General features: G+C 40.2%; 1 protein-coding gene across 2 annotated transcripts in view; it reads left to right on the top strand.

The window, feature by feature from the left end:
- STX11 (syntaxin 11) overlaps positions 1 to 24,196 on the top strand; it is a 47,746-nt gene extending 23,550 nt beyond the window's left edge. For both annotated transcript variants that reach the window (XM_059399196.1, XM_059399197.1), the window contains exon 2: positions 22,190 to 24,196. In XM_059399196.1, coding sequence (XP_059255179.1) covers positions 22,190 to 23,058 — 869 coding nt within the window. In that variant the 3' untranslated portion in view covers positions 23,059 to 24,196. The remainder of the gene's footprint in view (positions 1 to 22,189) is intronic.
- The last annotated feature ends 3,625 nt before the right edge of the window (positions 24,197 to 27,821 follow it).

The following is a 27,821-nucleotide window of genomic DNA, read 5'->3' on the forward strand; positions in this document are numbered from 1 at the left end:
TGAGCAGAGAGCCCGATGCGGGACTCAATCCCAGGACCCTGAGATCGTGACCTGAGCCGAAGGCAGCAGCTTAACCCATTGAGCCACCCAGGTGCCCATAGACCAGTATTTAATAGTTATATGCTTAGGATTATGAACATGCTAATCACAGGAGAGCCATGTTTTATATCAGGATTACTCTTTTATAACTACATAATCTGTTTTTGCTTTCCTGGAGGTTAATTGTCTTGGCTCGTTGCTGTCGTGGTTGTTAGTTTAGTTTTATTTACACTTACAACCTATTCAATCCCAAATTGTCTAAATCTCCTCCCAAGAAATTTTGACCCACCAGTAATTTTGAGTTTCATCTTTCTTTCTTTTTTTTTTAAAGATTTTATTTATTTACTTGACAGACAGAGATCACAAGTAGGCAGAGAGGCAGGCAGAGAGAGAGGAGGAAGCAGGCTCCCTACGGAGCAGAGAACCTGATGCAGGGCTCCATCCCAGGACCCTGAGATGATAACCTGAGCCGAAGGCAGAGGTTTTAACCCACTGAGTCACCCAGGCGCTCCTGAGTTTCATCTTTCTGAAGAAATCTCTCATGTAAACTATTCACCTGATCTAGACAGATGGTCTTTCCAATCAAGTCAAGCTCTCATCTTGGAGTTACCCTTGGCTGTTGTCCTGGACTTCTCTCTGCCTCTCCTCTGTTGGAGTTCAGGCTAGGATTCTATAGTTGGTGTCTTTTTTGCTTCACTTCCATGTTTTGTTGGAATTCATTCCCCAGTCTCTTCCCGAGAAAGAACATAAGAACTTTTTTTTTTTTTTTTTGAGAATTTGTCTATCCGAACATGTTTTTATTCTACTTCATATTTGATGGACGGTTTTGCTGAGCTTAGAACTCTGGATTGAAAATACATTTTCCTCAAAAGTTTAAAGGTATTGTTCCATTATTATTATTATTATTATTTAGTTTCCATTAGTGTCATTTAGAAGTCCAAAGTGTCTTGACCCTTGATGCTTTCTTTGTAGGTGATCTGATTCTGTACCCACCCCTCACCACCGTATGATGTCTTCTCTCTGAAATTCTTGTTATTCAGAATTTGAATTTAAAGTACTGGACCTCCAAATTCTTCATCTTCTCTTTATTATTACTATTTTTTTAAAGATTTTATTTATTTATTTGAGAGAAAGAGAGAGAGAGAAGACAGAGAGAGAGGACGAGCTGGGGGAGGGACAGAGGCAGAAGGAGAAGCAGAATCCCCGCTGAGCAGGGATTCCCCATATGGCTGGATCTCTGGGCCCTGAGATTATGACCTGAGTGGATGGCAGATGCTTAATCCACGGAAGCACCCAGGCACCCCAATTCTGCTTATTATTTTAAACCTCTTTATTTCTTCCTTTGTACTTTATGGAAAAGATCTCTCCTTCTTCTGCTAGAGAATACGGGTCTCTGGAGCCCCTACTGTGTGCTTCACAGTCGGTGTAGGAAGAGGGCTTGGAGGGCCACATTTCATATTAAAAAAAAAAAAAATTCTCCTCCTTCTCCTCTCTTCTGATAAGTAGCTTTCCCCTGGTATAGATTCGGAGTCTAGCCTGTACTCTCCTGCCAAGATGGGATGAGGGATCCTTCCCCTTCTTAAAAAGACTTAACCCAACTCAGTTGTTACTCCGTCATTACCTCCTTTTTCATAGGTCCTCAGCCTTTAATTCTGATTCCCGGGTATTTATCTCATGGTTGTTTCTTGAGCTTCTCCACTGTTACCTTAGGATTCAACTTTTAAAATATCTGCTAGGTTAGTTACCCCTCGTCCACTTGCTTTACAACTTTCAGAATTTTACTGTTGCTCTCTTCTCTCTGCTCTTTCTCCCTCTTGGTGCATGCCTTTGAAATACTTCTTTTAGTAGGATTTTGGAAGGGAGCAGGAATACTGTTTAATTTACCATTTCATCCAGAATATAGAGGTTATCGTTAAATTTTTTTTTAAGATTTTATTTATTTATTTGAGAGACAGTGAGAGAGAGCATGAATAAGGAGAAGGTCAAAGGGAGAAGCAGACTCCCCTTCGAGCCGGGAGCCCGATGCGGGACTCGATCCTGGAACTCCAGGATCATGACCTGAGCCGAAGGCTGTCATCCAACCAACTGAGCCACCCAGGCGTCCCGAGGTTATCTTTAAAAATACAAATGTGTTTTCTAAAATGAGTGGTAAATTAAGGTACCACATAAGAACAGATTTTTCATCAAAATAACTATTATTGCTTTAAAAAGTAGAGACAGGAACATAGGACTGGGATGTTTAAGTGGACAAGTTTGAATTTGCCTGAGGGATGGGGAAGGGGAGGGTCATCTCTGATTGAAGGGCATGTCTAAAAGGAGGGCAGGATAAAATGGCCATAGTGGAGTTTCTTTAGGCCAAGATAGAGGGAGGACAGTAAGTAAAAACCAAATAACTCAACTATCATCTACAAATTTTCTGTTGATGTTCATGGAAATTGTGTATGTTTACCATGAGGAGTAAAACCATTAAGTACTACATTTGTTGAAAATTCACTCCTTGTGGATCAGGCACCTTACTGAGCACTCCTTGAGGTTGGTAAGTGTTTTCCAGTTTGCTCAGAGCTGGGAGTTCAACGCAGGTTTATTACACTTTAGTTCCTTTTTTAAATACTAAACTATTATATCTTTGTGTCATAGTTGGAACGAGTTATTGAAACTAAGAAACTTTTGGGCATTGCACAGAAAACCGAAGATGTATCTCCCTCATTATCTTCATAGTTCTGTCTTTAAGAATGTCGAAAATCAGGAAGTTGCATATGTTGGTTTTGGTTTCAGCTCTGTCTGTACTTTAAATATGTCAGAAACCTATTTCACATTTCTGAATTTTCATGTTTTTCTTTAAAAGTGCTTTCTATAAGCTTTTTGTTGTTATTGTTGTTACTTATTTAAAAAATACTTTGAAAGGACTGAGACCACATCTTTTTTGCTCATTGAGCTAGTCTTATCCTCTTATATTGCCTGGTATATGGTAGGTACTCACTAAATATCTGTTGAATAAACACATAAGTCTTTCTTATAGTAGCCAACACAAATACATGTGTCCTGATGGATGTGCACAGGAACAGCAATTTTTTGCTTTTTTTTTTTAACATTTTTAACAAATTTTAAATTTTAATTTTAAATTTTAAAATTTTTAACATTTTATGAGTGTTACTTAAAAGTTAGTTAACAGGGTGCCTAACTTGGTTTATAAAAATAAAATAAACCTAACATGCCATAATTTCTATGCTGTCATATATATTTTAGCTAATAAAATTGAGATATTTTAATATAATGCCAAAATCTAATAAATGCTCAATAGAAAGTTATAGTATTTAAAATTATATGCATTTTATGGTTGTTGGAATTAATCTACAGGGTGTTGACAGTCTGTACATGGGGCTGGAGACTTTTCTGCAACTTTGGACAGGTTGGAATTTTTAAAAAGATTTTATTTATTTATCTGAGAGAGCAGGTGAGAGAGAGAGAGCACAAGCAAGGGGAGTAGCAGGGAGAGGGAGAAGCGGACTCCCTGCTGAGCAGGCAGCCTGATGCAGGGCTCCATCCCAGGACCCTGGGATCATGACCTGAGCTGAAGGCAGATGCTTAACCAATGGAGCCTCCCAGGTGTCTGACAGATAAGAATTTATGTATTGATTCCAATTATGAATGTTACCAATACTACTATAGAGATGCAACTTCCCTTTTATCCAAAATAGAAGCACCCACATTAGGGAAATTGTAAATTCTGTTAATATTGAAACATTTATAAGACTACTTTTCAACACCTGAAGGCGTTGATTCTACATAGCACTATACGGCACAGCTGCTATGTGGGACGGTTTATATTAGGCTAAATGTGTAAGAAAATTGGTCAGCTCCTGCTTTTAAGTTTGTTACTTTTATTTTACAAGGAGCTCTTGTCTTTTTTGACAGTAATAATCAGAGATACTCACTTTGAAAAAGAAGTTTTCATTATAGAAGAGTTTTTTTTCCTTGGCCCTGCTTCGTACAGTAAATAAAAAACATCCAACCCATACTTTGTTGTGCTTCAGAGTGAATATAGGGCATTAATATTCTGTCCCCTGAGTAATTTAATAATGTAGAAACTGGTAAAGAATAGTTGGGTGGTGTTAGAGGATCATTGTAGATCATACGGTCTGTACATGTTTCTTAAGTGGTAGTCCTTGTAGTATTTTGAATGAATTACCTAGTGAACTGATTATGGATGATGATGTACCAAATAACTCCTAGTACCATGTTTGTCAAATACTGTAAGATACATGGAGTGCTTTTACATGCATTACTTATATCATTTAATGATCTCCATCCCCACTTTCCCCTAAAAAGACCCTTATGAGATAGGTGGTGTCATTACCATTTTACAGGTGAGGAACCTGCCATTCCAAGTCCTGAGAACTTTCGCTCAACTTTATACAGCTGGAGATGGAAGTAGGGATAAGTGCTCTGGCAGCTAGCTGAGCGCCCTCTCTCCTATACCACGTTTGCTTTCAGGACTCATGTCAGCTAGCCGAGGGGCAAGGTTTCTTCCCTCCATGGTCCTGTATGTAACTGGAAAGCAAAACAGAGCCCACCACTACTAACAAGAAGACTTTACTAGTGGAGTGGGGAATAGGGTTTACCTTCGTGAGACCTGTACGAGGGAGCTCCTCAGTGGCTGTTTCCTGAACTAAAATTGTTAATCTGCTCCCCAAAGAAAACCTGGTCACTGATTTTATAAACACTGAATCTTGAAGATAGCAGTCCTCAGACGGACGTAGCATCTTTAAACTCTTCTGCCATCTCTGGGATATGTGGAATTGGGGTCACCATTTTGAGATTCTTAAATATGAAAGCAAAAGTGAAGGATTCTCTTCCTTTTTAGAACTTCCTTCCCTTTTTTGTTTTCATTGTTCCTGAATTCACCTGCATAAAAATGTTCATGGTAGAAAGTACAGTGGGATATGCCCTCCAGGCCCGTCTCCCTGAGGAGCTCTCTGTCAGGCCTCTGGCTGGAAGAAACCCCAGACAACTCCTGTGGTTTACTTGGAACAATTCCATATTTCCATATTTCCCAAAGTCAGGATCAGTTCTGACTGTGATCTCTTAAGTATTCACAACCTTATAAGATAGAAAAGAGTCTGGATTGATTGTTTTATATAGTTATTATAAATAGTAGTATTAGATGATGTGAAGGTTTTATTCTCTATATAGAAAAATTCTGTATCATCTGATTCCTCTTCCTTCTCCTTCTTCTTTAAAAAAGAGCATGCATTGGGACACTTGCGTGTCTCAGTCGATTAAGTGTCTGCGTTTGGCTCTGGTCAGGATTCCAGAGTCCTGGGATCCATCCCCGCATTGGGCTCCCTGCTCAGGAGAGAGCCTGCTCCTCCCTTGGGCTGCTGCTCCCCCTCCTTGTGCTCTCTCTCTCTCTCTCTGACAAATAAATAAAATCTTTTAAATAAATAAAAATAAAAAAGAGCATTGTTGCTTTTGTACTAAAAAAAAGGGGGGGATTTTACAATAAAGAAATTGAAACAAAAATTATTTAAACCCCCCAAATATGGGTGAGAGGGGTAATAAATTGTTGGTGGTATATTAGCAAATGCACTATTTATGTGAATAGTTGCTGAATATCCCTTGTTTGTTTGTTTTTCTTTTCTTTCTTTCTTTTTTTTTTTTTTAAAGATTTTATTTATTTATTTGACAGAGAGAGATCACAGGTAGGCAGAGAGGCAGGCAGAGAGAGAGGAGGAAGCAGGCTCCCTGCTGAGCAGAGAGCCCGAAGCGGGACTCGACCCCAGGACCCTGAGATCATGACCTGAGCCGAAGGCAGGGGCTTAACCCACTGAGCCACCCAGGCACCCTTTTTTTTTTTTTTTTGAGTGAATTAAAAATCATGAGGAAACAATAACAGGGTATAAGAGAGCTTACTCTGCCAGGCACTCTTTGAAGACCTGTAAATGGGTTATCTCATTTCATTCTCTCTACTATCTCAATACCATCATCATTCTCAATACCATCCCAGAAGGCATTTATACTTGGGGAAGGTAGAGAGAAGAAACGTGACATAAGCAGAGGTTTGAAAAACACTCATCTATTAGGCATTGCCTTCTCTTACTCCTGGGAACCCTGAAAGTGAAGCAGTCCAGGCTAGACCCAGTGTTGGCAGAGCTGGCCCAAAACTTAGCCACTCTCCTAACATTTCCCTGAGCATATGCAGAATCTGAAGCAGATTCTACAACCCTGAAAAGAAGTATCCTGATTGCCTTTAACACCCTGAGAGGTTAATTGGGCCATAATCAATTTCTGATTTATGTTTCTTCAAAACCTAGTTCACAGCCTTCTAATTTTTATGCTTTTTTAGTATGATAGCAGGAAACATCTCCGGCTCAGTCCTGGAAGACAGAGGAAGGTGTGGAATATGGCAGTGGAGTCATAGTCCATATGTTTGGAAGTTGCATTTTGTCTGCCCAGTGTTCTTTATTTTGGCGATTTGAACGACAGACTTGTGATACACTTAAAACCATCTACCTCCATTTCAAAACTGGCTCTTCAAGTTCTCAAAACCTCTTATCAGACTGAAACTCAACCAAGGTTAAAAGTGCTGTGTCTTTGTGCTGTCCTGTCCCCACCACTCAAGAACTCTTACTTAGCACGCTGCATTACTAAACAGTTTCTGGCCTTTCTTGTGGAGGCTGCTTGTGTGTGAGATAATCTTTTTTTAGCATCTTTTTTTTTTTCCTCTCTTTACTCTAATTATGACCACAATCTTCAAAAGGAAAGGAAGGCTGTCCTCAGACATGCTAAGAAACACATACTCCTTTTTTGTGTATGCTTTATATTAATGTTTGCAGACAATATAAACAGGATATTATAAATACACACTGCATTAAAATCCAAGTATGTAAGTGAGCCATGATCATCAAGTAGGTGACCTGCAGCATTATGACAGTCTTTTGGTACATACTGTTTCTGTGTGTGTGTGTGTGTGTGTGTGTGTTTACTTTCCTCCCAGAAATCAGTTTATTACTTTATTTTAAAAAAATAATTTTTTTTAAGATTTTATTTATTTATTTGACAGACAGAGATTAAAAGTAGACAGAGAAGCAGGCAGAGAGAGAGGAAGGGAAGCAGGCCCCCTGCTGAGCAGAGAGCCCGATGTGGGACTCGATCCCAGGACCCTGAGATCATGACCTGAGCTGAAGGCAGCAGCTTAACCCACTGAGCCACCCACGTGCCCCGATTTTTTAAAAATTTTTATTTATTTTTAAAATTTACATTCAGTTAATTAATATATTGTATTATTTGTTTCAGGGGTACAGGTCTGTGATTCACCAGTCTTACATAATCCCCAGTGCTCATTACATCACATGCCCTCCTTAATGCCCATCACCTGGTTACCCCATCCCCCAACCCTTCCAGCAGCCCTCAGTTTGTTTCCTAAAATTCAGAGTCTCTTATTGTCTGTCTCCCTCTCTGGTTTCATCTTGTTTCATCTTTTCTTCTCTTTTCCTATGATCTTCTGCCTTGTTTCTTAAATTCCACATATCAGTGAGATCATATGATAATTGTCTTTGACAGAGAGAGAGAGATCACAAGTAGGCAGAGAGGCAGGCAGAGAGAGAGGAAGGGAGGTAGCCTTCCTGCTGAGCAGAGAGCCCGATGTGGGACTCAATCCCAGGACCCTGAGATCATGACCCGAGCTCAAGGCAGAGGCCCAACCCACTGAGCCATCCAGGCACCCTATGTTTGTGTTTTTAAATCACAAGTGAAAAACTTTCATTCTAAATGCCTGAGCATTTACTTTAAAAAGTATGATTTATCCATGATTCGTGTCATTCTCTCAGTTCCTCTTTAAAGAAGGATACTTACTATAAGGGTACAAAGAAACCTAAAGAGGGGAATGTCAGTCAGCCTCGTCAGCATAACTAACTACCGCCCAGATCATACTCTCATTTCTCACAGGTAGGAGGATTAAATGAGGTAATTCATGTAAAGCTTCTACAGTGGTATGTGATGGAGAGCAGGTACTGGGTGTTTCTTCTACTTGGCTCAGCTGAACTCAGTCATACTGCAGTGGTGGGTAACCTGGGGGCTGCCTCTGTCTCCATGTGGTCCTGACCCTCCAGGAGGCTTAACCTGAGCCTCCATGTAGTGGTTTCAGAGTTTGCAGCAGTAAAAGAGGATGTGCCCCAATGCGCTGTGCTCCTCAAGCCTCTGCTTGCATCCTGATTTCCATTGTCTTCTTGATCAAAGAGAGTTTCCCAGCCAAGCCCAGATGCAAGTGGGGAGAAACTAACACAACTTCTCGCTCAGAGTTACAGCTGAGAATCTGTGGCCCTTTTTGTGCAGTTAAGTATAGCCTGACTCCCGCAAAGTGTATTCACATTTCTGCCATGTTCCCCTCCATCCTGGGATTCCCAGGAATCTCATTATGACATCAGCTTTCTAAGTCCAGAGGCTCCTCCAGGATCCCTTCTGGACACTTCTGGGACTCCTCAGACCTAGCTCTTTGCATGTGGATGCTCTTGATCCTGAGACAAAGAACAATGAAAAAAAAAAACAAAAAAAAACAAAAACCCAGTTATCTCCCCATGCACACCCAACATAGAATTATGAAATAGGGAAAGGACAAACAAAAGACATAACCCATTAAAATAAAAACACATTAACAGGTTATAAATAACCATCACAGTTCCATGGCAATTCTATCCAGGTCTGTATTGCTGGTACCCCCACGCCTGGGCCAGGGGGTGATTGATTAGGACCCAGTTCTGCATCTCAGGAATGGTTCACAGGTTCCTATTTCTTCACTGCTCCTGGCTCCACCTTCTGAAACATTCCTGTTTTCCTGTAAGAAATGATTTATTTCTACTTCCAAAAAGCTTCTTTAGCCTACTTCCTGCTCATAGGAAAGCAGGCACCCAGAGACCTCTTTTCCTCTGAATAATTTCTGACTTGCCTTTGTGCTTATGAGGAAAATTCTCTTTAAAACCTTGTGGATTTCCTAAGAATCCCATAGAAGCCCCGCCCCTAAAACTCACGTCCACATTTTTTTTCAAGACAGACCTCTACTTCGGGCCAAATGTCACGCTGCCATGAGATCACACGTTTAGGTGTCTCAGAGCCCCTTTTGCCCTGCTGAGAAGGTCTGTGAGGCACCACGTTAAATGTTACCAAGGTATTTACACGGAGGCCATTTTTTTTTCCTATAAAAAAGTTTTCTTCCAACTGAGGAGACTGAAGGTAAACAGTTCTATTTTCCAATCTCGCACATTCTGGCTCTTCCCTATCTTCTCCGCATAATGCTTATGATCTAGATCACTCGGGTTTTAGCACACCTCTCTCTTGCAGAATGTTATATGCAGCTAGAAGCACTCAACGAACACTTTTCGCCTTCTGCCTGGAGACCTCCGCAGCTGGATTCAGCTTTCACTGTGGGCATTTTCAATCTTCTGTCTGCTGCTGCTGCTGTCTTGCTGCTATATAATATGGGTTCCCTTTCCCCCAACTGCTGCATAGTTTCCTCATCACTTTTTCCACCTCTACTCACATTTTGCATGCGATTTTCCCAGTTTTTGCTCATAGCTACCTCACTGCTTTTCACCTGCTCTCTGGTCCCAAAACCATGGCTGAATGTTTCAGGTTTTGCAGCATGCTATTTCTAGCAGCAGTTTCTGGATCAGTTAGTTTCTGCTATGCTGTGCTGGGGCTCCCTGTGCCAAGCCCTCTTGCACAGTGCCTTCCAAGACGCTCGCATTATCACTTTTTTCCTCACATCATCATATTAGGTGATGTCCCATTGGCCAAAGCAAGTCCCCTGGCCACGCTCCAATTCAAGGAGTTGGAAAACAGTCTATACCTCTTGAGGGGAAGAACTGCGAAGAACGTGTAGTGAATTTTTCTTTCAAACTTCCCCAGAAGAGTATGTACAAATCTGGGGAGGAAGAATGAGGGCACTTGGGAGGCCAGGTCAAGAAAATAGGATGTGAATTGGTGGTCATCACATCATGGAAATAATCTAACAATTTGATGTTTTTATAGTTCAGAGACTATGAGGTGCCAAAAAAGTAAAATTAATAGCAATTACTTATCGAGGCTCCTCTATTAAAGTTCTAATATATACCAGATTCATGAAAATGCTATACATATATTAGTATCTTTTTGCTATAAGTGGAAATGTCTCTTCCATAAGAATTTTTCCCTTCAAATAGCCATCCCTTGACCATTATTTGTAGGGTACTTAAATATAATGAACTTCTCTTTCTTTGTCTTTAGAATTAAGGCATGGATGCAAGATAATCGCTAGTCTTTCTGCTTCTCTGACATAATTATTGGATTGATTGAACAGAGAACCAATAAATAACTTTTCCTTACCCATCCGATTTCTATTCCCATTGAAATAGAAGGAAAAAACAGAGGCCAAACTGTTACCTTTGTCACCAATAAAGACGAGGTTGAAGGAAGTGGCTTCATTGATAGGGAACTGTGCTTTATGTCCCTGAACCTTGAGTTAGATAGACATACCCTCCCCATCAGCTGACCTCTCCACGCCCACCCAGTAGCACAGTGGAGGAGAACATGGGTTCTCAGTGGTAAGCCACCTTTCAAAAGAAAGAGGGAAGAAGGGGCTGGGCTATCATGGGCAGTTTCTCCTTGGAGATTGACCAATCAAATAAGCAACTCTGTGCTCTTTGGCAGGAGGAAGTGGGGAGAGAGGTCTACAGGGAGGGAAATGTCAGAGTGGTGACAAATGTTTCTTCTTAGCAATGCGTACATCACATACCCTCAAGTCTTCTCATAGCTTCAGCGCAGGATTGAGTGGACAGAACATGAACATAGGATCTGGACAGATGTGGGCTTAGATCCTAGCCCTCTCACTTACTAATGGAATGGATTGGATACAGGGAACTTAAATTTTCTGGGATCCAATTATTAGTCAATTGAAAATTTTGTCTCCTCACGAAGTTATTATGAAGGTTATTGATGGATTGTGTATCAATCAGTTGTCTGGTAAAGGGATGGGCTTAAATCAGACACTCAGTTTGTCACTGACATCAGTTTTTCCTTCCCTGCTTTACTTAGTAGGTTTGATCGCAGAGGGTTGTTGATCAACATGCAGTTTACCATGATTAAATTCTTGGCTTTTATCTAATTTCTTACTAACTTCTGCTGCAACCTGTGAAGAGAATGAGAGGAATATCCGTAGTTGGGAATAACTGAGGTAAGGTTTGAAATTTTAACCCTGAGGCAAAAGACGCGTTTGAAAACAAAGTGTATCACCGCACAGTTCAGAGATGCTAATAATGACAATCTGAGAGTCACCAATAAACTGTATGCAAAGTCCTCTCTTTAAAGAGTGGAGTACATCAATATGTTTTAGAAGAGGATTTCCAACAAAAATGAGTGAACCCCTTTCCTATTTGAAGGGAGAAGATTCAGTTAGGCAAAAGTCACTTCCATGGAAAAACCTGCAGTGATGAGGTTGGATAACAGATTCCTCTGCACTTAGGTAAAAATTGTCAGTTAGAAATATTAATTTTTTCCTTGAATAATTGAAGAGGAGTAAGCAGCCAACAGGATTAGAATCAGTGGCTCACAGGACTTTGTCTCAGAGAAAGAGGAACAGGAAAAAATATCTACAGACTACTTGGGTTGGTCCTTAATTATGAGTTGGGAAAGAAAAGGTCATTAATGATTCTTGAAAACTCTATTGATGACTCTATTGATTTCCCCTTTTTAAGAAACTACCCTGTGGGATACATGTAAAATATGAAAGTTTAATCAAAGTCATATTGGGTTGAACATTTATTCCCCACGATGTTTTTTTTTTTTCTACAAAGATTTCTTCTATATTTTCCAGTCATAAATTTGTTTCACATTCAAGGGACAAACCCAAATCAGATGTCGAATACAGTAACTGGTTTTGTTTGTAAATCCACATACAGATAAGAGTGGAAAAACTTGTACAGATAATTCAGACCTTGACCCTGGAACTCTATTGTCTTTACTCTCTCCCTTACCAAGCTCATTCATTAGCCTTTCCTCTGTTACCTCTTCCATGCTCCCGACTGTAAAATTTCTATTCCCAAGAATCAGTGCTTGGTCATTTCAACAGTTGGGTCAATTCTAACTACAGTGACTCTTTTTTATAAGAGAATTATCTGTGAACATTAATTCTTTGGACTTTTGGCAAGTTGTAATGAGTTACTCCTTCTGTCTGATAGAGTAACAGAGCTTCTAATAATGAAAGCATTGTAGTGGGGAATGTAGGGGAAATTCTGAAGTGAGGAAATTATTATGAAATAGAAGGTAATTGTTTAATGGTGCCAAGGTTTTCATGTGTTCATTCAGATCTGAGTTATTAGATGCTAATAATTGTTGCAGATATAAAACTCGATTGAGAAAGAGTATGGTCTGAATGCTTGGGTCCGTCAAAATTCACATGTTGAAATCCTAACCCCCAATAGGTCTTTGGAAAGCAGTTAAGTCATGAGGGTGGGCGCTCATGAATGGGGATGGTGCCTTTATAAAAGAGGTCCCAGAGAGCATGCTTGTTCCTCCTGCATTGTGAGGATACAGGAAGAAGACAACCATTCATAAACTGGGAAGCTAGCCACCACCAGACACAGAACCCAACCATGCTGGCACCCTGATCTCAGACTTCCGGCCTCCAGAGCTATAAGAAATAACTTTCTGCTGTTTATACCTGCTTGTGGTATGTTATAACAGCTCAAACGCACTCAGACAGGGACTATTTCCTAGAAGATTAAAGAGGTCTTTCTTTTTCTTTTCAAATTTTTATTTAAATTCTAGTTAGTAAGCATGCAGTGCAATATTGGTTTCAGGAGTAGAATTCAGCAACTCATTGCTTACATACAATACCCAGTGCTCTTCGTAAGTGCCCTCCTGAATGCCCACCACCCATCTAGCCCATCTCCCACACACCTCCCTCCATCAGCCCTCAGTTTGTTTTCTCTCTTTTAGAGTCTCTTATGATTTGGTTCCCTTTCTCTCTCCCCCCGCATATGTTTATCTGTTTTGTTTCTTAAATTCCACATATGAGTGAAGCCATATGGTATTTGTCTTTCTCTGACAGACTTATTTTGGTTACTACATAATACATTCTAGTTCCATCCATATTGTTACAAATGGCAAGATTTCATTCTTTTTGATAGCTGAATAATATTCCAATATATGTTATATAGGTATTTTATATATAAATATATGTTTATATGTATTTATTTATATACATTATATATTTATATATCATATAAAATATATAATTTTATATATAATATATAATAAAATAAAAAATAAAAATATATGTTATATATATTTTTATATATTATTTTCTAAAAGATTTTGTTTATTTATTTGAGATAGAGACAGTGAAAGCATGAGAGAGGAGAAGGTCAGAAGGAGAAGCAGACTCCCGTGGAACTGGGATCCCAATGCAGGGCTTGATCCCGGTACTCTGGGATCATGACCTGAGCCGAAGGCAGTTGCTTAGACAACTGAGCCATCCAGGCACCCTATTTTATATATTATTTATATATACATATGAATGTGTGTATATATACACACACACAGAGAGAGAGAGAGAGTGATTAAAAAGTGGAGACTATTTGCCCTTTTAAATTATATTCCCCAAAAACGCTTTGGAAAGACTCTTGGCTTTGCTTTAGTGAACAAGGGAAGAAACATTTATTATTATTTCTTCTAGCTTCAGACTTTTATAATTAGAATCCATTTCAAATAACACTCCTCAGACTCTCATGTTATGCTTTGAGTGAACTGCAAAAAATTAAACCGCTAAATGTGTTCTTGCCAGTGTATTTTGGATCCAACACAGCTTCTGTTTCTGATCTTTTAAATTAACCTTTGCAGTAGTAAGAAGATAAGTCTTTTTAGGAACTCCTTCTATTTTAGCCTGTAATTTTCAGAAGTTCAAAGAAGGATTTTTACCTCTTAGATCTGTTATTTTTTAAATCAAGACATAGAGCCGAATACCAGGTTTTACTCATTTGAGTGAAATTGTTTGTGAATCTGAATCAGCCTGTTTGGGACAGCACACTTGTCACCTGCTTAGCGTTGTGTTCCTGTGTTGTGTCCTGGAAGGTAACTGCTAACTTACCACGGCATAGGACCTATGGGACTTCCTGGCCCCACTGACTGGGCAGGAGGGTTAAGAACGGAGCACGCAGGGCAACCATACAGGGCTGTGCAGACTGGGCCCAGTACAAGACGCCACAAAGATGAGAGAGCCTGGAAGTCCATCCCGTGCCCAGTTTGCCAGACGCTGTGCCTGGTGCAGGGCTGTATCACTCAGAGAAAGGGGCACCTTTCTAGCATTCACCATGATGTCATATGGTCCCTACACAAAGGCTCATTAAGATGCCATATGGACTAGTGGTGGATTTAGACATAAAGACACATTCTGATTTGTAATAATCATTTTATGTTTATAAGACTTAATATATGGCTATAAGATCAGGACCTAGGACATACAGATTATATGACCTGAAAATCAGAACATGGACACTTCATTATTTAAGTAAGGGAGTCATTACTCAAAAGTCCTTATTTGGAACTGTCTCTCATGGGGCAGGATATTTTTAGTTTCCTTAATAGCTGATAACTATACAAAGTCTGTGTGTGCATGTGTATGTCTCCCTCTCTCTCTAAATATGCTCTTTTTTTAGTTCTCATTGAAACAAGAAACCTAAACTTTTTGAACTCAAATAAAGAGGAATACAGTCTCTAAAGACATTTCTTTGTCTTAAGTACAGAAAGGAAGCTGGGGCGCCTGGGTGGCTCAGTGGGTTAGGCCGCTGCCTTCGGCTCAGGTCATGATCCCAGGGTCCTGGGATCAAGCCCCGCATCGGGCTCTCTGCTCAGCAGGGAGCCTGCTTCCTCCTCTCTCTCTCTGCCTGCCTCTCTGCCTACTTGTAATCTCTCTCTGTCAAATAAATAAATAAATCTTAAAAAAAATATATTTAATAAAAAAAAAAATAAAAAAAGAAAGGAAGCTCCTTCCATCCTTTTGAATTTGTTCCCCTCCTGTAATTTACAAGCTGATTTTGGTAATAAACCTCACATGACTGGCACATTGCCTTGCATTGAACTGTGTATCTCCAAGTCTGAAGTTTCTCACTACTTGTAAAAAATACTTCAACACATTGCTATGAAAAAAGGAAAGGTTTTGTTTTCTGGAAATAGGCAAAATTTACTTAGTGTATGTATTGCTTAATGTATAATAATATATAGATTACATAAAGACCTTCTTTTTAAAAAAATTTTTTTTTTTACTTGACAGAGAGAGATCACAAGTAGGCAGAGAGGCAGGCAGAGAGAGAGGAGGGAGCAGGCTCCCTGCCAAGCAGAGAGCCCAATGCTGCAATGCGGGGCTCGAGCCCAGGTCACTGGGATCATGATATGAGCCGAAGGTAGAGGCTTTAACCCACTGAGCCACCCAGGTGGCTAAAGACCTCCTTCTAAATTAGTTCCTTCTTTAAAGACCTTATCTCCGAAAACATTTGCATTCTGAGGTGCTGGGGTTACGGCTTCAATACAAGAATTTGGGTGGGTGATATAATTTAGCCCGAAACAATGCATGAACAGTTTTGTTCTTATTCCTCTCAGTAGGCAAAAAGTTTCTGATGTCTGATCAGAGATATGGCCCTGTGCTCTGTTTATGACTGGTTCCCTTACAAGCAAGTAGGAATGTTCATGGTGGTTCTTTGTAGCATCCAGTATGTAGGTTCTTTGTATATCATAACCCCCACTCATTGACCTTCTGAAGTATGTACAAACCTGCCTTCTGAATCTTTTCCTCTTTCTGAATCTTTCCCTGTCAAGTTTGTTCATCACTCAACCTGAGGACTGTTGTAAGTTGTCCAGAACTGCATTGTGTTTATGAATCAGAAGCTGTCATGATAATTATCTATGGAATCAGTCACAAGTTTGGGTGTGCACTGAAATCACCCGAGGATCAACTTAGAAGTCCTGAACTGGAAACTCTAGGGGCTCAAGCATCTGTAGTGTTTGTAGCTTTCCAGAAGATTTTATTGCCTCCTAAAGTCTGAGAACCCTTGAGCTACCATCACTTCTCTGTTCCTGTATTTTTTGGTACATAAAATCTAATTGCCCAATGAAAGAAGGCTTATGTAATATCCCCTTCCTTCCCTGTAGGACCCTGTTCTCAGGACACATGATATGCATGCCTGAAAAGGAAAGTACAAGACTGAAGCAGACTTCTGGTTGTTGGTCATAAAATTTCAGTTGAATTCTTCATCTCCACGTGCTTAAAGCAGGATCTATTTTAGCAACTTTATGAATACAGTTTATTTTAATAACTTTATGAATAAATTTACAAATTTATGAATACAAAAAATGTATTACATTTTGCTTTATCATAGTGAGATAGGATGGTCGATAGAATTGTTTCATTTTCTTTCTCATTTATCATAGTTTCCTTTTTAAGATCTCACAGTACAGAATCAGGCTACTGGATGTGTCGGTTAATTTGATGTTCTTTCAGGGCCTGCTTCTATATTTTTGGTATAACTACATTTTAACCTTTTGAGCAACATTCTTCGAAATAGCAGCTTCGTGGTTCACTTTTTTTCTCTATTTTTAAAATTTACATTTTATTTTTTCCCCCAATTTTTTATTTACATTTCAGTCAGTTAACATATATGCAATATTAGTTTCAGATGTAGAATTTAGTGATTGATCGGGACGCCTGGGTGGCTCAGTTGGTTAAGCGGCTGCCTTCGGCTCAGGTCATGATCCTGGCGTCCTGGGATCGAGTCCCACATCGGGCTCCTTGCTTGGCGGGGAGCCTGCTTCTCCCTCTGCCTCTGCCTGCCACTCTGTCTGCCTGTACTTGCTCTCGCCTCTCTCTCTATGACAAATGAATAAATAAAATCTTTAAAAAAAAAAAAAGAATTTAGTGATTGATCACTTACATACAATACCCAGGGCTCATCACAAGTGTCCTCTTTTATACCCATCACTCACTTAACACACCCCCCTTGCCCACCTCCCCTCCAGCAACTCTCAGTATGTTCTCTATAGTTAAGAGTCTGCTTCCTGGGGGCACCTGGGTGGCTCAGTTGGTTGAGCATCAGACTCTTGATTTTGGCTCAGGTCATGATCTCAGGGTCCTGAGCCTTGCATCGAGCTCTGCAGAGCTCTGCATCGGGCTTCCTGCTTAGTGGGGAGTCTGCTTCTCTTTTTCCCTCTCCCTCCACCCCTGCCTGCATGCTCGCTCTCTTTTTCTGTCTCTCAGATAAATAAACCCTTTTAAAAAAAAGTTCATTGTACAGTTTAAATACTGACCCTTTATCAGATATGACATTTGCAAATAGCTTCTTTCATTCCATAGGTTGCCTTTTAGTTTTGTTGATTGTTTTCTTCTCTGAGCACTAGCATTTTATTTTGATCAAGTCCCAATAGTTTATTTTTGTTGTTGTTTCCCTTGCATCAGGAGACATATCTTGGTAGAAGTTGCTATGCCTCTTGTCAGAGTTTACTGCCTGTGTTCTCCTCTAGGATTTTGATGGATTCCTCTTTTTGGTTGAACTTCTGTTGTAGTTTTCCTAATGCTTGCTCTCTGGCTACCAGGAGGCATCTGGGTCCATGGGACCAACTCAGTCTGGGGTGGGTTTATAAGAAAGGCTGGTAAGAAGGCAAAGTAAAGGCCACATTCTTATCTACAGCTCCATAGAGAATCTTTAATTCCCCACACTGTTCCTTTCATTCTCCTCACTTAATTGTGGACTTGAGCCTTCATATGAGCTTAGTCCTTTGCTTGATTTAGGACCCATGCTTTTATGGTTTTCAAGTCTTGAGAAGGAATGATTATCTCTGAACATCTTCTCCCAAGGCCATTTTCTGTATGATTGATGTGTGTTTTTCTGCTCATATTATGAATGAGATGATCCCCCCAAATAGTTTTTTGGGGGCTTTAGAGGAGCAATAAAGAGCATGGGACCTGTCTAAGACTAGTGGGAGACCAGCAAACAGATTTCTAATATGTTGTGTGTGGTGTTTTACCTTAAGAAGCCATTCATCACCTTCCATTGTAGTGGAAGTCTTGGCCAAGAAGCAAGGATGACAGCTATTCTTATCTGGTTCATCAAATATACCCATTCTCTGTACCATCTACCTGTTGCATAGTAGAATATATTGGATACTCATTTAAGCAAATGGATACAGTTCAACTCCGTACCAGCTAACTAATGTACTTTGTCCAGGTCACATAAGGTTGTTAAATGATTGCAATATATATGTCTTAAAGAAGGGCCTTAAGAAATTAGTCCTTTAAGCAAATAATATTTATAGTTTTATGGATTGTATTTAATTATAAAATCTACATGGGCATCATAAAAACGTTGGAAAATACAGAAAAGCACATGGAAGGAATTAAAATCATTTATAATTCTACAATTTGAAGAAACCAACTATTAACATTTTGATGTATATTGTTCACATCCTTGTTTTAGGATGTATGTGTAGTAGCGTTTCACATCTCCTTCTCTTCACCTACTTTTTCTACCTAAGATGGTATTTATACTTTCCTACCATCAGATAGCCTTCTAAACTGTGCTGGTTTAGCAGATAATACCTCATTTTTGCACACTTAGAGTATTTCTGAATTTCTGTAAAAAGAGCAGTGTGGTGGAAATATTTACAGCAAGGGGCTTCACACACTCCTGCATAAGTTTTTAGAAGAAATGTGCACGGGGCAAAACAAATACACATTTTAAAAGATTGTGATACATATTGCTAAAAAAGATTCTATCAATCTGCTCTCCTATCAGCATTTTTTCAGAGTTCCCAGAATCCTCACCAATTTTCAAACATTATTATCATCATCATCATCATCATCATTATTATTATTATTTTAAATCCTGGTAACTTGGTGGGTGAAAAAAATTGCAGTGCTTAAAATTTTATATTATATATTTTATATTGAATTTTTAATAGTGAAGTCCTTCATGACTCACTTTTATATATTTACCGAAGAAGTTTTGTGTAGTGGTTAAGTACAGCTGCTCTGGGGCCCAAGTGTTCCCTTCCGGGCAATCATGGGTAAGCTCTTTTATCTCCCTGTGTTCACGTACCAGCTCTGATAATGGTAATACTTACTTCATAGAGTCTGTATGAAGATTAAAGAGGTTATTACATGACAAGTGCCTAGAAAGCACTTGGTATTACAGTAAGCAACTGATACATATCAGTTACTCTTACATTCTCTAGCATTTAGATTTCTTCATGTATGTGTTGCTTTTTCATTGTCTTTATTTGGGCAAGTGGTTTTGATTTTGTTTTGTTCTAGCACGAGGTTTTAGTTTATTAAGTACGTTAATCCACTACCTGCATATATTGCAATTTCTCCCAATTTATGGTTTGCCTTTAAGTTTTGTTCAAGGTGTGGACATTTTGGGTATCAGGAAATTCAGGCTAGGGGATGGCATAGTTTTGGTCCAGCCTGGGTCTTTTTTCTGTCCCTAGGCCCTGCCTGTAGGAAAGTTACATCCTTATCACTGGGAAAGTCCGGTATTGATTCTTGTCACCAGATAGCAGAAATGACATTTGGAAGCAGGATATTAAAAATCATTATCTTGGAATAAAACTTCAGCTTACTTTATGTAAATGATGATAGCAGATGACAGGTCATGGATAATATTTCACCACTTCCCAATTATGACTAAATCCAACTCGTCAGCATTCTATAGTGAGATAAAATTAATTTCTTCAACTTGAGAGAAGCTTTTAATTTGAGATCAAGATCCCTCATAGATTGAGCGTCCATTAAGTGCTACTACATTTTCCTTCTTTTCTGCAAATTACACAGTAGGAGGATAATCTTTATAGCCACAAAATCTTGTGCACAGGAGGAACATGTTCAGTATTTTGGCATTTATATGTGCTACTAAAAATGAAAGTTTTTCACTTCCCTGGAAAAAATGTGGACATAGAGAACATTATTTTCCCTTTCTATGTAGCAATGAATTAGAATCACCCTTGCGAAAACACGGAAATTCTGCTAAGCTGCCAACTTGTTTCAAAAAGTCATTAAAAGTACAATATTGCAGACAACACCTGAATGTGTACATGGACACACAATTCTGATATGAAAGTAACATCTGTGTTCATCTGTGTAATATGCCTGTTCCACATCCAGTTTATACTCCTCCCAGATTTGCTCAGTCTCCACTACACCCTAGTTCTTGGCTCTCTGATCAGTGAAGAACCAAGAACCCAGCTGCTTCCTCTGTCGCCTCATCCCCTAACACTGCCATTCATTTCAGCCTCCCCTGAGGACCAGACTTTGGCAAGGCCTCTGTAACATCTGCTACGTGAGGGCCACTGCAGCTCCAGTGTATGGGTGACCTGATCTCCCACAGAGGCTTACGTGCCCTCATGCCTGGTTTCACAGCAGCACCAGGTCATCGACATAGGACTTGCTTTCCTCAGTGGCAGCCCTGAGGAGTAGAGGGGTATTAATGTCCATTGGCTGAATATTGACCAAGAAGAGACAGGAGATAGGCAGGAACCAACAAATTTATTTCATTTATGTCATTTATGACTCCTTTTTCTCCTTCTCATGGACTATTCCAGGTGCCATGACTCAAGGTAGTCTTTCTGGAGACTTCCAGTTGACTAAGCAACTGACTATGTTGTTTTGTGAATCTGTAGCCAGCTCAGTATTTGTCTCTGTTCTTTCCCACCTCACTTCCCTGTTCCCCCTCACCCTGGTGGCCCTGGGATTGTATCACGAGTAATATGTTGGCACATAAAATTTTCTTCCTACTGCTTTCTTGGGAACCTGAGATAAGGCAGCATCTGAGATCTTTCATATACATTTAAATAAATATTTTATATTTAAGTACAGTGTTTAGCATTCAGGTATGAATAAAATACCAGCATGTGCATAAAAACAACAACAAAAGTACAAATATTGCTACTGTGTAATGGTTAAATCAGAGTGTTATATTACTGCTACTAGGGTTATGTATGATTGAAATTTTTCATATTAAAGAAATTTTCAAATAGTTTTGTTAATGATAATACTACAAACCTTGGAAAAACTGAACATCTTGTTTCTGACACTTCATCTGGTTATGCTACGTGATTGCCGCCTAGATGGGTATCTTCTTTCTGCCCATCTCTCCTACTTATTAAAATCACATTAAACACTTGCTTATCTCTTTCACTTTTAGTATCTCCCATCAGAATATATTTTCGATGTCACCCCCTCAAACAGGCACTCAAACTGAAGTCTGTATCAATGATAATGAACAGAGAAGCAAGGAAATTTCAACGTCCAAATTTTATACTTCCTCATTAGATTTTTGTCTTTATTTTGTTGTTTTACTTCAAGAATGTTTTACTTTTATAACATTTTTAAGAAAAAACATTTTTTAAAAATTTTACTTGTTTATTTGACAGAGAGAGATCACAAGTAGGCAGAGAGATAGGCAGAGAGAGAGGGAGAAGCAGGCTCCCTGCTGAGCAGAGAGCCAGATGTGGGGTTCCATCCCAGGACCCTGATATCATGACCTGAATCAGAGGCTTAACCCATTGAGCCACCCAGGCTCCCCAGGAAAACATTTTAAACTAATGATTTATATGTTAACTGTTTTAAGAACTCTTTGGAATCTTGGGACCAGCCATGCTCAGCTGTTGCTGAAATAGACCAAAAATACACAGCCCTTAGAGCTGGTCCTACAGCCTTGGCAGTACATTGATTGTCCTTATTTTAAAATCTTTATCCTTGCAAGTATTTTCTTCTTCTTTTTCCTTTTTCTGTGCCTGTTTTGACTTGGGATTATTGGAAAGTATAAGGCAAGCAAAAGTGATTGGTTCCTCATGCAATCTGAAATTTTACATTGCTGACTGAGTTCCGAGCTGCAGATGTCTCATGGGCTTTCGTGAGGAAGCACGGCTGTGTTCACGCCTCTCGGTCACGTTAGTCCTTTCCTTGTGAGCAAAATGTCATAGAATATTTAGCTCCTGTGGTATATGTGTTGCCTGCAGCCAGGCGTAGAGAACTGGCAGCGCTGGGCAGAAGTTTCCTTGCTTTGAGCTTCAGTGCTCTCAATGAGAGTATTTTGACTCGCTCAAGGAGTTTAACCCCAGTCTCTACTTGTAGGCAAAATGAAGGACCGGCTAGCTGAACTTGTGGAGTTAACCAAGAACTATGACCAGCAGTTCGCAGACGGGGACGATGACTTTGACTCGCCCCACGAGGACATCGTGTTCGAGACGGACCACATCCTGGAGTCGTTGTACCGAGACATCCAGGACCTTCAGAACGAAAACCAGCTGCTGATGACCGACGTGAAGCGGCTGGGGAAGCAGAACGCCCGCTTCCTCACGTCCATGCGGCGCCTCAGCAGCATCAAGCGCGACACCAACTCCATCGCCAAGGACATCAAGGCCCGGGGCGAGAACATCCACCGCAAGCTGCGCGCCATGAAGGCGCTGAGCGAGGAGGCCGAGGCCCGGCACGGCCCCAACTCGGCGGTGGCGCGCATCTCGCGGGCGCAGTACAGCGCGCTCACGCGCACCTTCCAGAGCGCCATGCATGAGTACAACCAGGCCGAGATGAAGCAGCGCGCCAACTGCAAGATCCGCATCCAGCGCCAGCTCGAGATCATGGGCAAGGACGTCTCGGGCGACCAGATCGAGGACATGTTCGAGCAGGGCAAGTGGGACGTGTTCTCTGAGAACTTGCTCGCCGACGTGAAGGGCGCGCGGGCGGCCCTCAACGAGATCGAGAGCCGCCACCGCGAGCTGCTGCGGCTGGAGAGCCGCATCCGCGACGTGCACGAGCTCTTCTTGCAGATGGCCGTGCTGGTGGAGGAGCAGGCCGACACCCTCAACGTCATCGAGCTCAACGTGGAGAAGACCCTCGACTACACCGGCCAGGCCAAGGCGCAGGTGCGCAAGGCGGTGCAGTACAAGAAGAAGAACCCCTGCCGGACCCTCTGCTGCTTCTGCTGCCCCTGCCTCAACTAGCGGATCCGGCCCAGCCGCCCACCCCACCCTTGCCAGCAGTGGCCGGGAAACACCCCGGGGAAGATCTGGGGCTCCTCCACGCAGGGGTGAGGTGCCCCAAGCCTTATGGACTTCGGTCCTTGGAGAAAGAAGAATTCTGAGGGGCGAGAATTCCCACCCTGCTTGTGTTTGGGAAGGGGCTGATGCCGTCCGGTGTTTCTTCAGTAAGGACAGACACCCACTGAAGTGTGAGGTCATCGTCCGGCACGTGGCCCCCTTTCCCTCTCCACGGAAGCCGGACAAAGAACTGACGCTGTAGCTTACTGTACGGTGAATGTCCATGGCATGCTTCCTAATGAAACTCTCAGGGGAAGTCAGTTCTGCATCCGCTGATAGTACGAGCTCGTTATCAAGGCTCAAATTCCTTCACCTTATCCTTAAAGTCCCTTGGTTCCGTCAATTTCACATGACCTGGATCTGGGGGGAAACTGTCCGTCTTTCATTTCTGATCCTTCATCTGGCTTATCCTGTGTGATTCCTGCCTCGATGTATACCTTCTTTCTGCCCACCTCCCCTACTTACCACATTTAACACTTATTGTTTTCTTATCTCTTTCACTTTTAGTATTTTCCGTCAGACTGTATTTTGGATTTTTTTCCAAATATTTTTAAGCACTGAGTTTTGAACACGCACTCAAATGGAAGTATGTTACCCGTCATATTTTATATATTTTTCATAAATAATTTAAAATTTATCTTTTCACTTGATAATACAAATGCACATAAATATGTAAATATAAAGTACTAATATTAACACATGTACAGAAGGACCAACTGGTTTAACTTGACTTTTGTAAATATGGTCTATAAATACCAAGAGCAAGACTTGTACTGGTCATTGGTGTTGGTTTGCTTGTTTTGAGTTTATCTTGCTTCTATCTGCATAGTCACAATTCTATTTTGAACCACTCTGTGTTGGTTGTGGTGGTAGAGACAGATGTCAAAGGCTAAAATGCATACAGAACTGGAGATGATAAAATAATGTCTTTATAAATACTTCTTTTGTTTTACTGTGGACCGTTTCATGTACTGAAAGGGAGTAACTTAAAATAAAATAATCATGTTTCTCAATTTAGCTTAATAAACATTACATTATAATATCCCCTTTGTGTATTTCTATCTTGATCACTTAGTTTGCTTTTTCAGTTATTATTCTTAAAAATTCTTCTACTAGCTGCGCAAGGCTGCAGCGTCTAGATGGAACTCTGAAGAGAAGGGGAAAAGAGGAAAAAAGAATTCACTTGTGGGTGTCCTGCTTTCTTTCCCAAGTTACTTAAACTAGTTTAGCAAACCATCATGTTTGAGAGATTTGGTTTTGTTTGCAAAATTGTAATGCCCTTACCCATGTTTACCATGCTTTCTGTCTTTCTTCTGAGTCAACCCTTAACTGCTTTTACTTATTTACTAAATGAACAAGTTTACTCAGCAGTCAAAATTCTTGGGTCTTTCACACAGATTTTAAAAAGGAATAGAAAGAAGATCCTGTGAACTCTTTGGAACTTATGAACCTACTTAGGCCCATGAAATCTAGCTCTGCCCCTAATTTTAATTTCATGGTTAAATATGAGAATTGTGGAGACCAAGTTCACTGGGCTCCTCTCAGATTTCTCCCAATTTCTTTCCAGCTACCCCATGGATATGTTTCACTTTTAACTGAATTTTCTGCCCCCCCCACCCCCCAAAAAACCTTCCCATGGCTCCATTGCTGTCTTTCTTTGTAGAAAAGTGATATTGTGATATTATTTATATAGACCATCAGCTAGTTTCCCTGAGAGAGAATGGTTCATGAATTTGACTTCTCTAAACATATACAGCATTTTCTTTGCCTAGAACCAATCATAAAAGTAAATGAGTTTGTAGGCTCTGTGTATTTTTTAATTCCCCACATTTCACATTGGAGAATTAAGTAAACACTTTCATTTACTAAGTGGTTAGTGAACTGTTGCATGACAAAGTAAGAATTTTTCTTCTTGCTTTTTAGTAACTCTCTGAGTGTTGCATAGTAGTTAAGCACACTGATTCATGACCTCCCCTCTCTTAGTTTAAATCCTAACTCTGCCTCATACTAGCTACCCTGTTTGTGCCTCAGTTTCCTCATCTGTAAAGTGGACATAATAAGGCCTACTTCATCAAGGTGTTGTAAGAAGTAAAGGCTATCTATGTTCATTATTGTTATTATACAGCTTTTTGGTAGACTGAGAGAGCTAATTCTAATGGTAAGTTAATAGTTATTAACTTCTGAGAGAAAAAATGTTTATTTTTCTGTTGATAGTTTTTAACAAAATGGAATAAAGAAACCAAGACCTATCTTCTTTGAATATTAGGGCTTTTTTTTTTTCTACCACATAAAAACCATTTTCACTATAGCATTTCTATTCCTTCGTATATCCAAACGTGTTCTGAAAAAGTAGTAGATGTTCCGCTTAAAATTAACAGTTAAGCAGGAAGCAGCTGTTCTGTTCAATTTGGCGAGGATGTTCTCCTGATCTTCCCAAGCTGTGAATCAGAAAGTGTTCAGTTCTAGAGGCCAAGTCACAACAGACTAACAGGAACAGCTGGCTTTTCTCACATCCTGCCTTGTTTCCCCCAAGCCCTTCCTGGCTCTGAGTGTCATTCTAAACAGTGTGTGAAATGCTGGCGTTTTCCTCAGGAAAGGGTACTCCAGTGCCCCCAAGAGGTGCTGCAGAGGTTGGCTTTACCCAATCCCACAATGCCCTCTTGGCAAACTCTGAAAGTTGACTTAGGGCAAGAAGAAAACTTTGTGACAAAGCCACTCATTTCATATACTAATATCATTTAATGTACAAAATGAAAGAACCAATCACAAAGAATAATAGATCCTTAGTGGACAGAAGGTGGAAATCTATTTCTAAAGCTATTTTCACATGAGCAGTGACTCCTTCTAACTAGCCAAATGCCAAACCTTACAGTCACCACCACAAATTATAGGCAGTGACAACTCCAGAAAGATCAAAACTAAGAGAGATGCTCACCTACGATGCATCAGTACACAGGATAATGTGAGTTTGAATTTTTTAAAAGCCGATCAATAATTCAAAAGAGTTTGAACTGTGACATCACAGGAGTAAGCTTATGGCCTTTCAAGATAATGACTTTGAAAGAAAACAGTGTTCTTCTTGTGCTTCATATTTATTTAAAAACAGCCTTAATGCTTTATAGTTGAATGTCATATGCACATATGTTTCAGGCTCTACAATGTAAGATTTCCTGTCTTGACAGGAACCTGCGGAAGATTGTGTACAGCTTAAAAATAATAAAATAGGGTAATTGTCATCTTGAATTTTATATATCAATCCCACCATTCTATTTCCACCATCAGACATTTCCACTCCTCTCTTTGAAATATAAACAGTATCTCTAATGCAGCATGAATTCTCTCATTTGTAATCAGGATGATAGTTTGAAACATACAGTTGCTGTTAAAGTAACAGTTGATTTGCTTTTGATAGCAAGAATTGAGAATTCTTGCAACTAATAAAACCAGCTATTAGAAAAGGAAATTGAAGAGGATCTAGAATGCAACCTCACCATCATATGAATATTGGGCATCTTTATTACCAGCATGTGTTATAAAGGAAGGGTGAGATAGCCTTATACACTGGAAACTTCTACAGTAAAAATTATGTATATATTGGTAAGAAAGAAGGCTTTCTCACCCGATGATCTGGGTGAGAATATATAGGATGCCTTTAAACCAGTGATATCCTAAATATTGAGGAGTGAGAAACAACTCCCCAACACTATCATTGTCTAATTCTTTTTTTTTTTTTTTTTTAAGTAGGCTCCATGCTGGGTGTGGATGCAAGGCTCGAACTCATGACCATGGGATCAAGACTTGAGCCGAGATCAAGAGTCAGTTAACCGACTTAACCGACTGAGCTACCCAGGTGCCCCTCTAATTTTTGATATTTATTTTGAAAGTATTTTATGCCCCATTTTAATTATAAGCATCTTTAAGCCACTCTTGAATCTCTTCCATCTTTCCTGGTCTGTATCTCTACATTTGCAAGGTCTTAGAGGCAACTCTTTAGACATATCTGCCCTCTGTATCCAGGTATCCCACAATAGTCTCTAGAATATACAAATAACAGCATGAAAATTATGTTATACATATATAATATAATATATAATAATATAAAATATTAGTCCGGGGGCTCTGAGAAGTCGACTCCAAGAGGGAATCCAGCATGCAAAACTTTAATTCACAGAAATGCATTACAGAGACACTAAGAGATAAATCAAAGCTACCATAGTGTCCCTGCAGCGCTCAGTCATGGAGGGTGGAGAGGGGCTCGGTGGAAATGGATGGATTTCAGCGCCCATACCTCAGGCCTGCTGGCCAGTGAGTGAGGTGTGTTCTTCTGGCCAACAGTGCCCTTCTCTTCACCAAGCAACCTGGGCTTCCTCTGCTGGACTGCTTTTTGATTTTTAAGGGCAGACAGTATCATCTTACTTGTTTTTTAATCTTAGTGTTTTGCTGGTTTCATAGTACTCGATGTTCGTGGTCAGAATGCAGAATAGAAATACTCAGAATTTGCTTTCTGTTATGAACGACTTTGTGTACATCTTTAAAAAAATGTGTTGGAGGGGTGCTTGGGTGGCTTAGTAGGTTAAGCCTCTGCCTTCAACTCAGGTCATGATCCCAGGGTCCTGGGATCAAGTCCCACATCGGGCTCTCTGCTCAGTGAAGAGCCTGCTTACCTT

This window comes from Mustela nigripes, chromosome 5 (assembly GCF_022355385.1).
Source record: "Mustela nigripes isolate SB6536 chromosome 5, MUSNIG.SB6536, whole genome shotgun sequence".
NCBI classification, from domain to species: Eukaryota; Metazoa; Chordata; class Mammalia; order Carnivora; family Mustelidae; genus Mustela; species Mustela nigripes.